Source organism: Physella acuta, unplaced genomic scaffold (assembly GCF_028476545.2).
Source record: "Physella acuta isolate Inbredline_101_S28 unplaced genomic scaffold, ASM2847654v3 ptg000520l, whole genome shotgun sequence".
In the NCBI taxonomy this organism is placed as follows: Eukaryota; Metazoa; Mollusca; class Gastropoda; family Physidae; genus Physella; species Physella acuta.
Genome location: NW_026732039.1, coordinates 68,819 through 82,053, shown reverse-complemented (window position 1 = coordinate 82,053; position 13,235 = coordinate 68,819). Strand labels below are relative to the sequence as shown.

The 13,235-nt window shown below is 31.9% G+C and overlaps 1 protein-coding gene across 1 annotated transcript in view; it reads right to left on the bottom strand.

Annotated features, from left to right (window-relative positions):
* Positions 1-12,799, bottom strand: part of LOC131945046 (uncharacterized) — a 33,402-nt gene extending 20,603 nt beyond the window's left edge. The window contains exon 1 of the mRNA XM_059306032.1: positions 12,576-12,799. Coding sequence (XP_059162015.1) covers positions 12,576-12,799 — 224 coding nt within the window. The remainder of the gene's footprint in view (positions 1-12,575) is intronic.
* Between the last annotated feature and the right edge of the window lie 436 nt (positions 12,800-13,235).

The following is a 13,235-nucleotide window of genomic DNA, read 5'->3' as shown; positions in this document are numbered from 1 at the left end:
CACACCACCAGACAGGTAAAAAATAAAATCTTTGTAACAATCAACATAACACTAACATACGAGTTACAAAAAAAATAATAAAAGACTAAATTAAAGTTATAGATAATTTTACACTGGCAGTACTAAGCACTGTTACACATTTTAAGTTCCATAAATGGCACTAAGACAGCCTTTGAAAATAAGTAGTTAAACACAAAGCTATAGGAAAAATTAGGAAGCAATGATCGAACCGACTTATTCGCATGTCTTTAATGAGCGATAACAAACTCCTTATAGTTTTTGGTCTTCAAAAAATTACAAAAAAAATTGTTCAGAAAAAAATTACATGCAACCCAAGCTTGTTATTGTAATAGAATGTATTTAATTTGCAATTCAGACTTACTAGTCGGATTTCTGTATATTGTATCAGTTCATCTGCACGGCTAGTGGTATAAACTAGAAGAAAATTGTCTCCCGTGTGCTGTTTAGTAAGAATAATGGGAAGTAATAAGTAAATAAATATTTTTAGTCAAACACATAATATTTTTTGTTTGATTTAGGTTTACAATATACCCAAACATATTACCAAAAATCCAACACTTCTACTAATGTAAGGACATTGTGTAAGACATTAAGACTGTGAGAGTTGAACTTTGAACTTATATTTCGCATTTGCGCAGCGCGATCAACAACGGTACAATACCGTATCAATGCAACTGACTATAAAAGATGTTTACATGTCCTGTTTTAGTTTTGGTTTATTGCTTTAATGATATAACTCTTTTCTCGATTTGGTTCCAAAAATAGTATCACTTTATTTGTTAACCTTGGTATATGTTAAAGTATAGAATCATTTAATTCAAACAATATTTTAAGTGTTGGCTATCAAATCCAAAATATGTTCAACAAACTATATGATAGTTTCTAGCCACGATGATAGCGTTTGAAATAGGGAACCCAATCAGTCAATATGATTTTTTTACAGGTTCCCACCAAGATCGAAGACAGAGGAAAATCTCTACGAATATGAATAACTCTAAGTGATTGACATTTTGTTTTATATTTGGGGGGGGGGGGGGGCGGGGGGGACATAATGTCTCCGGGCGCCGACCTTAGGGGTCGCCAAAATGGGTTGGAAAAATAAATAGAAAGGTTGAGGGTGGTGCAAATAGAAAGTTTGAGAGGGGGTGCAAGTCGAAATCTCGAAGGGGGGGGTGCAAATCGAAAGTCTGAGGGGGGGGGGGGTGCAAATCGGGGGGGGGGGGTGCAAATCGAAAAGTTTGTCGGGAAGGGTCGCTACGCCTCTGATCCGTACAATGGCTAGATATACAGGTATAAATATGCCTACATTCTCTGTTGTGTTATGTTATTACTAACTACAATGGTAGGTGTATCGAAAGCAGCAAATCGTTCTATTCTCACTTTTCGTCCAATCATTTCCAGTTCTTCGTACACATATTTTAAGTCTTCAGCCAAGATGAATGGCTAGATTGTATTGTATATTTTTATTAGCACTATATTAATTATAATACTTTTTTAAAGCCACATTATGTTAAACGAAATTCCGTGTATAAGCAATCATTTGAAACTAGTTATATTATGTTCAGTAAGTAGGGGAGGATAATAATACTTTCTTGAGTTTCGTGGTATTTCCACATTCATTTCCCATAGACTGTCTAAAGAAGGTAGTTTATGGCGACAACACGTTATTTTAGTTGACATCAAAAAGGGGCTAGGCTTGAAAACAAAAAGGTTGATGTCTGTTCTTAAAGTAAGTTTCAATGATAGTAAATGAATAATGTTTTGATCTTAATAGGCCTACACATTGATTGTAAAAGTAATGTATGTTTTGAAGAACTACAAATATTAACTATAAATAATGTTTTGATCTGGATTAATCTAGATCGAAAACAGCTTCAGAAGATAATGTAATTGTGTTATTCGCAGGATGGCGTAATATTAGTCAGAGAACAGTTTTTTTTTTTCTGTTGTCAAATAATCTATAGACTAGTATAAAATGTTTTTTTTTAATAGGCCTACACAATGATTGTAAAAGTAATTGTACCCAATCTTTTTTTTTAATGTATGTTTTGAAGAACTATAAATATTAACATTTTAAAAAAACCAAAACTGGCTTTTGTAAAAATGTTATTACTATTATCAATTCGGCATAACAATTTAGCAACCGGTTATTTCCCTTAACATCATTAAAGAAAAGGGATAAAAAGCAAACTTTAAATACTCATTGTCAATATTTAAGTACTATTATTTCGTTTATAGTGTGTATATAATGTTACCGTTACGTGAAAAGTAACATTTATCTAAATAGACCATTATGTTCATGCAACAATTGGGTAAACGCATATTTCACTATATAGTTCAGTGTGGATAATAGGTCTAACATTAAACCGATACACTTAAATGTTTATTACAATATTTTTGACATAGGGGAACGTTGTTCGGATTTGTCGAGTTATATTTCTGAGGTGTACGATATGTATGTGAAACACATTTTTTTTAAATAAAAGCACTAGCCCTTAAACATAGGGCTGGCCTGACCTAGTGGCGTAACAAAGGGAGGGTAGGTTGGGCGATGTCTTGGGGCGCCGACCCATGTGGGTGCGCCAACTAGAGTTGATATGACATACAGTCAAAATTAAGAAAATAGACAGCCATTTGGCTATTCGGAAATATTGAATTGTTTTCCACATTCATTGTGTAACACCAAATTAAAACTGACAAATGTTGATAACGATATTTACATCTCACGTGAAGGGATGGGGGTGTCAACAAATTGACAGGTCGACCCGTGTGAAGGAATGGGTCGTTACGTCACTGACCAGACCACACAATTCATTAACGAATCAATTTCACAGATGGAAAAAAAAATATGGTATAATATATTTTTTATAATAAGGCCCTGTTCTGCTTTAAAAATTACCATACATTAAAAATATTACAGTTTGACTACACAAGAAAAAAAAAACCAAAACTGCCAAAAGCACAGAACATTTTTTTTTTTAAAAATACCAACAACTCATCCAAATATACTGAAACGAGTCAAACCTACAACACTCAACCAACCAAAGATTTGTTTTACATTTCTACTCACACACTAAAAATTATGTAAGCACTTTTAGAATCAGTCCATTCATATTTTGTAAACTTTCCCTATTACAATATATCTATATCAAATAAGTAGCCAATAATGCACAACGACACCATTTATTTTTCTAATATAAAAAAAAAAACAACGTTTTCCTTGAAAATCAGCTCTATAATGTGTATGAACATTTGGTTTATAGAGAAACAACAACATGTAGTCTAATTAATGTTAAGACAACACAAGGCACATGGGCAACAGCACGATACATGTAAACATTAGCCGTTTAATTTTTGAAAAGGTAACATTTACTTGATGAATAATCGACATCAATATAAACACTTTTTTTAACAGTCCCCCTAAAATATTATGTCACTGTTACATCTGTTGTCGTTAAAGACCATATAATGTTTAAAGTTAAATAAAATATGGCTAACATTTATGTTAGCATACCTGTTACAACTTTTATTATTGGTCGAATTATATACTAATATGTCTAGTGCATTATGTATTGCTGCCGAGGAAACAAGGGCAGTGACCTAACCTAGTGTAAAGCGTATATATTTTAGTTATTGTCTCCCTTAGACCAGTCTTTAAAGTTTAAACTGTCGCTACAAGGTTCCTAAGATCGTGTCCGTGTCTGTAGTACAGGTCTGTCACAGTCACCCATCGTCTCACGAGTTCGGCCTATCTGGTGATGTGAGTTGTCACGTCCGACTGACGTTGACTTTTATTTCTCCTTCACCACAGTATTTCTTTCAAAGCTACACGAAAAGAAAAATGAGTTTCTTGATTCTAGAGTAAATAAATAAAATACCACAACAATAATGACGTTATTGATATTCAATAAAAAAGACACCAACAATACTACCTAATGCATTTATTTAATCTTAAAAGTGGTTTGCATGTAGAGTGTTTCTTTCAGACTTTTTAAGGGGTGGGTTGACATTGATAAAAGCATATTTTCTATATAAATATGTTACCGCTATAGGGGCGGTAGACGTGCTTAATGGTCTCATAAGTCATTATTTTTTTGTTTCTTAAATATAATGAGATAATGTATATGTATTGTCTTTTTATTGAAAAGGGACAATTTATAATGATGAGGGTGTATAATGGGAAGTAATAGCAAAATAATTAAAATAAAGATGCGTGTCCAATATTAATTGTGTATTGGAAGTTAGAACATACCACCATGTGACGAAGTAGTCGAGAGGCTGACAACGCGTCCCGGCCTTTAGTCAAACATCAAGTTGATATTCTTGTATGGGTACTGTTTACAATTTAACCAAACATCCTACCAACTATTCAAAATGTTTACTTGTATAAGAACAGCGTGAAATACTTTAAGGCTTAGAGTGAAGCCCACTTAAACTTCGCACTTATATTTTGCATTTGCATAGCGCATCAATGAAACCGTCTATGCATAATGTTTACTTGTGCTTTTTTAGCTTTTGTCGATAACTGTAATAATATAACTGTTTGTTGTTTCAAATACAAGCGATAAATAGACTGTAGAAATATGTTAAGTCTGAATTTGATAGATTTGATCATAGAGACACGATTTTAGATTTAAGATAACTAAACTCTATTCTAGAGTTAAGAATGAAAATTAGTAATTGATTTAAATAATATGTGTCTGTATGTTTTACTGACGGTTTCTTGTTTCTACTGGGTTCGACGTTAGGTTACGTGTCTCGTTTAAATGAATTGGTTCACAATATAGAACTAGTAGATTAAACACAGACTAAGATACGCAGTCAATTTTTACACTAATTAATAGTTGCAAACTCTAATAAATATAAGAAAGTATTAATAGATTTATTTTATTTTAATTATAGATAATAGTAATAGTAGACCATACACATTTTTATCTTATTAAAATGATTGTAGCAATGATTACATTGACTTTGGAGCATTACAAAAAAATATTAATTAATTATGTTAAGCAACTAAACAAAGTAAAGCATTTTGTTGTACCGTGCCATATATCTACTGAAACAAAATGCGTGGATTATAGAATTTTCCAAGTGAAGTAACTGTGTTTTTAATGTTACTAATTTTAAACAAAACACGCTTTTGAGTTCACACTTTGATCAAAAGAATTAAAGTTAATTGTCGATGTATAGTGAAAATACATATTTATAGCTATTCTGTCCTCGTGTATTAGGGAGTATAAAATATTTACCTACGTACGGCTGTGTTAGGGTGTCATTATATGTATGAATATAGACGTCTAGGTTATGGTGACATAAGTACAGCCTGCATAACACGTTAACATATGTATGGCTGTGTTACGGTGTAATATATTTCCATATGTACAACCTAACTAACAATGGTTTTGAAATTTGAATAGAATACTTTACATTGAGACATGCTCACCCTGACAGAGAGAGTTGACTAGAAGACTTTACATTGTGAAATAGTCACTCTGTTGCAGTTTCCAATTAATGAAATCATCACTGAAGTTGACATTTACATTGGTGATTAAACCAAACTAAAAATATTTCTAAAAATTTGGTGATACGCAATTTCTGCCTTGGTTGAGGTAATGGTTAAGGTGCTTCCTCCTCCCCTAAAATTATATCACACCTCATTTTACCAAACACCACCCTCAAAATTACAGTAAAAGGGCGTTAATTTAATTTAATGTTTCATATTTTTAATTAAGCTCGATTTTCTTGACAACGCAAATACAATTAAAACTCATTTTCTAGTTTTTACTGCAATAACGTTTGATTTCTTTTTCTCTCTATCATCATCAATCCCTCCTCGTCTATCCCCTTCTCTCTCCAGATATGTCGTCATGTATAGACGATCCGTTATATATCTGGTACTCTTTTGTAAGCGAAAATTGATATGCATACAGCTCAACACATTATGGGTTCTACTTTTAATAGTAAAGCAAAACAACACACATCACAAAAACATTAAAGGATAACAATGTAGATGTACATTATTATTTGTAATTCAAAGAAAGTTTTCTGTTCTCAATATATATTTCTTTTAATAGAATAGGGATACTTTACTAAAACCATAGATTGTGTGATATTCTCGCTTGTCGTTCAAATGAGTAAAAATAATACTATTGTGCTGCTGTTTGCAATTACAATAACATTTTAAACATAAAACAAAGACACATCCATTACTTTTTTGTATATTATTTGAAACACTTTATTGTAGAATATAGTTGTAATTTTAAGAAAAAATATGTAAGTGTTTTTTTTTTTTTTTTTGTTTTTTTTTGTTTAACAAATAGTCTATGTTATAGTTAATTACTTCCCTTGCACAATAACCAAACAAGAAAAAAATATTGGTAAATATCAGCATCTGTAAAATGAAACAAATAAAAAAAAATATATCGTATTGTATCGAATCATATGAATACATTTAACATAAACTAATATATAAACTATGTAACAATGTAAGATAAGTATGCGTTACTAAAAGAGATGGTCAAATGTAGCTCAATTTAAAGTTGTGCATGTGTTAAATATGGCAGGTATTATGTTGATACACTCATGAATCAAGTTATTGAAACTGTCATTTAAATTAGTGGTCGAAGTAGTCGAGTTACTTATTGCACCGATTCTCTTCTCGATATTTTGACTAAGATCAAAGTGTACTATCTGCTATGGGTTATGTACGGAGTCAGGTAACCCATCTGACCTGAGTGGACTAATTGCCCCGTTCATTTTTGGAAAACAAAAATGTATCGTAATTAAATCATCAGTTATTTTTGAACGCTAAATAATATTAATAAAATAAATCATAACTAATTACGTAAATAACAACTTATTATAAAAATATATACAATTAATAACTATTTGCTACCAATGAAACGACAACATCAAACACAAATTAAACAATACTATGTACACGTGTTTTTATTTAGTTTAAAATATGAAATATATTTTCTTTTTTTTTAATAAGTACTGATGTATTTTAAGAAACCAAAATGTAGTTCGCAATTAAAAACTGTAATGTGTATATACGTATATATTAATTATACTCCCCCTTGATCATTGTCACGTAGTTAGGTACATTGTTAGTGCTCTAGTTGTGATTGCTATTGTATAAGGTTGGCAAAGAAAATAACGTACGCGTTATCTGCCCTGAAATATTAGGGTACAGTAAAATGTAATTACTTGTTTAATACTTATTTGTATTGTTTTAAATAAACTCATGTCTGAACTCATGTATATGTAACAGTATAATACACATTTAAAATACCAAAATTAAACAGCTGGTGGGTTATCAGCATTGATGCATTTCTTCAAAAGAAAATTTAACATTTTAACAAGACCTGCATTTTTTAAAAATTAACAAATAGGTCTTTGGTTATGTCAAAAAATATAGTCTTGATGCTTTGACAATAAGTTGCTTATAGATATGGGTTATCCAGCTACAGGCGATTTGAACACATGGACTTTGACTATAAGTTGTTTGTAGCTAACGATGTTATGTTTTTTTTTTCCACATTGTCATTGCTAAGATGTGGTTTGTCCACACATGTGTTTTATACAAATAGAATGTTTGAATAGGCCTACACATGTGCATTTATTCCACATATATTTAAATAATTAAAAACATATATATTTATGACAATTGATGTCATTTTAATTTAACTATCCTTTTCCGATTAGGTCCGATTCTTTTTTCTCAAAATAAAGCACATGAGCTAATACACACAAACACGAACAGATGCTTCATACCATTATCTCCATAAATCAGTTAAAATATAATAATAAGCTAAACATTCATTATACTCAAGTTGTATTGACAACATTTATACATATTCAAAATTAAAAAAAAAAGAAACGAATACGGTATAGTTATTTTAAGTTACTTTTAAAGTATTTTGTATATCTAAATGCCCAAGGACAAACAAAATGGCTTTTTTTACACATTCTACAGTGAGTGACCCGTAATATAATTGTGGTGACCCGTGGGCTTTTGTTGGTGACCCGTGTGATCTAGTATAAGTGAATATTTCAATGTGATAACTGATCTAACTTATCTCTATAAAACAGGAATGAACACGAGGGGAAACATTGAATTGATCCATTTCGTTCAATTCCCTTACTTAATTTCTTCTAAGCCGACACAAATGTAAACTCACTAAGTATTAAATAAAACAGTTGAGTTGTCGTTTAATTGCTAGATATTTGTAAAATACGTTGTAGGGTAAGACGATTATCTTGAGTATGTCGTATGAGTGATTACATGGCAATTGTGTAATTAAAGTCAAATATAAAATTAGGATATCAGTGTTTATGTAACAACTCACGTTTCATAACACATTTTATTGTTATTCTAATATTTTTTAAAATTGTTTCCAAAAGTAAAAGTGTAACAGCATGCACGTTAATGCAATGTTGCTCTAATTTATTGTATCGGTTTTAAAAAAAAAAAAGTGTATATTATGTCCTTCATCCGGCCGCTATATTTAGTTTAGTTTATACACACTTAAAAGAACCCTTATATTGTAATCTTACTTTGAGACACCAACGGCAACAATTGTGGTACCAGATATTTACTGTTATTGAGTTCGTAATGGTTTTGTCCAGGGATCGGCAACCTTTTGAGATGGAAGAGCGAAAAGTTACAATTTTAAAAATTTCCCAGGTTTTAAAGTTCCACTAACATTTTTTTTTTATTTCAATATTTATTGTTTTGTTAGGATTACTAAATAAATTTGACTTGTTATTTAAAATATATCTTTATATATATATATAATATTCATTCAAATAAAAACATAACGCTTGTTTCGCCAGAGTAATATAATTAGTAATAAATAAAAACAATAATAAAGTACTCTCCTTATCCGCTTTTTAGAAGCAGTTAACTTTTTTTTTTCTTTTCGGACATCACCGGCTCAGGAGGTGTCTCCCATTAGCCAGGCAGGCCTCGGCACGGCTATCTCAAACTAACTGGCTTGGGTATATGTTTGATTACCGTGTATCCGTCGCTTATGTCCTTTGGTTCTCACCAGGCTTCTTATCTTCCACCCCAATGGACGCAGGGTAAAGTCGTACCCCACCGTCCTGTACTCGGCTCAACCGTAGGAAGCTAATAACTAAAAAAACTACGTCACACACGTCAAATTAATGATTACTGACTGATAGGGAAATGCATTCTGAATAAAAAATAACATTTCCCATTTAACGATATCCGAAAAAGTCAGCACTTGGAGTTGTTGTCACGTGTCTGTCCCCAGCACGGATGTGGGCCTGGTGCCCAAGCGGCTGTCCGTATACTTTCTATTGCACATGTTCTCACTGTTCTCTGATGAGTTTTTTTTTTCTTCTGTTTAAGCTTGTGTTTCTTTACAGTATAATTTTTTATATAATTTATGAAAATGAAAATAATGTAAATATTGATATTAGTGATTATAGCTGAAGAGGCGCATATTGACATCGAAAGAGCCGCACGCGGGTCACTAGCCCAGGGGTCGGCAACCTTTTGAGATGGAAGAGCCAAAAGTTACAAATTAACACAATTTCTCAGTTCTAAAGAGCCACTAACATTTCTGTTTCAATAATATGATATTTGATTATGATTATATTATATATATATATATATATATATATATATATATATATATATATATATATATAATTTAAAATAAATAGCTTTCCATATGAAATAATATTTATTCATATAAAAACATTCCCATGTTTCGCACAAAAATATTAAGGTATTTTAGCTAGCTCTGCAAGAAATATAAAATCATTAATCAAATTATATAACTATTTAATATTTACAATAGTTACAAAATGTTATAGTGCCGGATTTGCAAGACTTGTCAAAATGGCGGAAAAAAGAAAACATGCGCACAGGAAAATGCATATCTTTTAAAATATTAACATTTTAAGTGCAAAATACATTTGAAACTTGTAACAGTACCATATTTCTATCTGATAAAAATTTAAGAATAACAATATTTTTTACTACTTCGTTATATCAAGTGTACAACAAGCGTCCCATAAGTGGGACGCTAGCAACGAATGGCCCCATGTAGATTGTTACACAAACGTCCCATTTATTGGACACTAGCGAGAAACACATATGCAAATATTTATGTTAAATGGTTATTTATGGTAAAACCAGTGTTGACTTTGTTAACTGTTGACTTCGGGGTATTAAGTAGTATTTATAGATATTTAATTATGACCTTGAGCTATATTTTCTTATATATTATTGTATTAAAAAATTGCAAATATTGAAAAACTTACATTTTATTTTTAAGTTTTCAGAATTACACTTACTGAAGTATTTAATACCATTGAATACAAAATAATTTAGTATTGCTGTAAATTTACTAGCGCGTGATATTAAAATTATAACAAACCAGAATAATAACAATGGCCACAATTTAGGTGAAATGATTCAGTAATGGGGGTTGGTTAACTCTCTTCATATAAGAGAGCTCAAGCTACATATAGCAGAAATGTGAATTAGCTGTGTACAGTTGTCATGCCTCAATAATATTCCCTCCAAGGTTCCCCATACCAGTATTACTTTGTTAACTTTTTAAGGAGATTCCTGGTGTTAGATTGGGAGCTGTTCGCATAGTGAGGTGCATACATAGATGAGAGCCATGAACACTCAATACAAGCCCCCAGAGACGGATCCGTGCCCTAGAAATAAGATGTCTGATGTCCTAATGTACGCCTGTGAGGGAGGGGAGGAATGGCGAGGGTAACAAAAGAGAAGATGGCTGGATGACATCTGGGACTGGACCGGGTCATCTTTTGCAAATTCACTGAGGGCAGAGTTTCTTTCAGGTATCATTTCAGAGGAGAGGGGGTGATGGGCTCTGCCCTCAGAACAAAATGGAATTTATGTACAAAACATACTTTTACCAATGTCCACCCTCCCCCTAAAATTTAAGTCCCCACACCTGAAAATTTCAAGTACGCCCGCCAAAAAATCAATTATTTATATTTGATTAAATTACAGTTTCGATGAATAATAACAATATTTGTGATCATGTGTGTATAATTAGATGTACCAGTCACATCTTTACTTATTTCCAAGTGTTATTCACTTTGATGGATGCTAGATTGAAAGAAAACTAGATTTTGAACATAATTTCTGCATTTTAGACCATGGTATGGCTAAACCAATAGATCATTATCAGTATTTTTAGCTGTCCTAAACAATGTAATCAATGGCCTAACAATATAAAATCAGTATACAGCTTAATTTTTGCGTGAATAGCCATATTTCGTGATAAATGATTTTATTTTTCAATAAATGTACATGGGGCCGTTCGTTGCTAGCGTCCCATTTATGGGGCGTTTTTTAAAAAATCGATATTTAAAAAAGTATTGATTTAAAAAAAAAAAATCCATAGTCATTCCTTCATTCAGTGCCCAAAAGCTAAACCATATCAAAAAATTATAAAAATGTGAGACCTTGGGATAATATGGGTTAACAATGACCGATAAAAAACTTTTACTTCGGCGCCCCACGTTTTTCATCGCTTATAGTAGAGTGATCGCTTGCATTATTGTGATGTATAGGATTTATTTTCTACTTTTTAGTTCAATCAGAAAACGTGGTTTTTTTAAAACTTTTTTACTTGTTAGATGGCTTCTATACTTTTTATTATATTCATGCAAGAAAACGCTTGCACGCATGAATATGTTGACTCGAAGATCTTCAGCACTCCAAATGCCACCTTTTTACTTTCTCGTATATACGTAGTATAGAGAAAGTATTGTAATCGTGCAAAAAAAAAAATCGAGATTTTTACAAATCTCGACGTTTTACACCTCACTGATACGGAAAAACATAATTTTGCAATCTTGTCCGTATGTCTGTGTGTGTGTCTGTGTGTGTGTCTGTCCGTGTGTAAACACGATAACTTGAGTACCGTTGCAGCTAGGTTGATGAAATTTCATATATAAGTATTTTATCAAAATCGTAGATACGTATCAACTTTTGAGCGATTTCCGATAACCGGAAGTGGTACTTTTCCTACTTTGAATTTTTCAAAAGCCTATAACTTGAGTACTATTTCAGATAGATAAATGAAATTTCACATGTAAGTAAAAGATCTAATTCTCTACCTTCTGTTAAATTTTTAGTAATTTCCGTTGACTGGAAGTAGTAATTTACGCTACTTCCGATTTCTCAAAAAACTAATGTAAATTTTTAAAGTACTAATAATATTGCGCACTATTATACGCGTTTTTATTCGGCGTTTGCTTGGTGCGCAATCTTTTTTTTTTATGAGATTCTATTCTATTTTTAAAAGTTTAAGTATTTAAAATGGATTAAAAATCATAACTATATCCCCAGTTACCATCCCCTGTTGTTTTATATAAGAATATTCGAGAACGTTTAGGGGAGATCACTACCGGTTTATTCATCTCACTGTAGCATCCTGGAAGACTATTTCCATGCGTCACATAATAGTGCCTCAACTTGTGGCATTTCTTTTAGAGCTGTCTACTTATGCAGCGATTCGTGCATGTTTTACTGGACCTCAAACTCTCCTAACTTGCTCCGTAGATCTGTGAACTTACCACTCCAAAAATGCTTGGTTTTTATATCCTGCAATTCCACTTGATGCGAGCAAGCATCAATTCCAAATTCCTCACAGTTAATCTCATTTGTTTTTGTGTTAAGAGAATCTATTAAGAACGTCCGAGTACTTGCATTTGTTTTGAATTGCTCAAATATCTCAGTAAACCAATCCGTCATTATGTTTATAGTAATGCTGATGTGATTCATGTTAATAGTAGCATCGGTTTCATCATGATATTTTTTAATATTTTTCGAAATTAAGTAATTTTCCAATTCTTCAAGCAAGTTATAGGCTGGGTTTTCTTTTCATTGCAGTTGTACATTTAGCTTTAGTTACTTTATGATATCTACCATGAAGTTTAATGTTTCAATTTGGGATGGACAAATAAATAGGAAGTACAGTGAAATAGGGAGTAACTAAACATTTTAATACTCCACGAGTGTTTATTGTTTATATTTATTACTATAAGTTTAAAAAAAAAAAGAATTTTTGAGTTTTAAAAATAAAATATAAAAATTATTAATACTTATGCATGGAGCTGAAGAGCCGCATCTTGACACCAAAAGAGCCGCATGCGGCTCGCGAGCCGCAGGTTGCCGACCCCTGCACTAG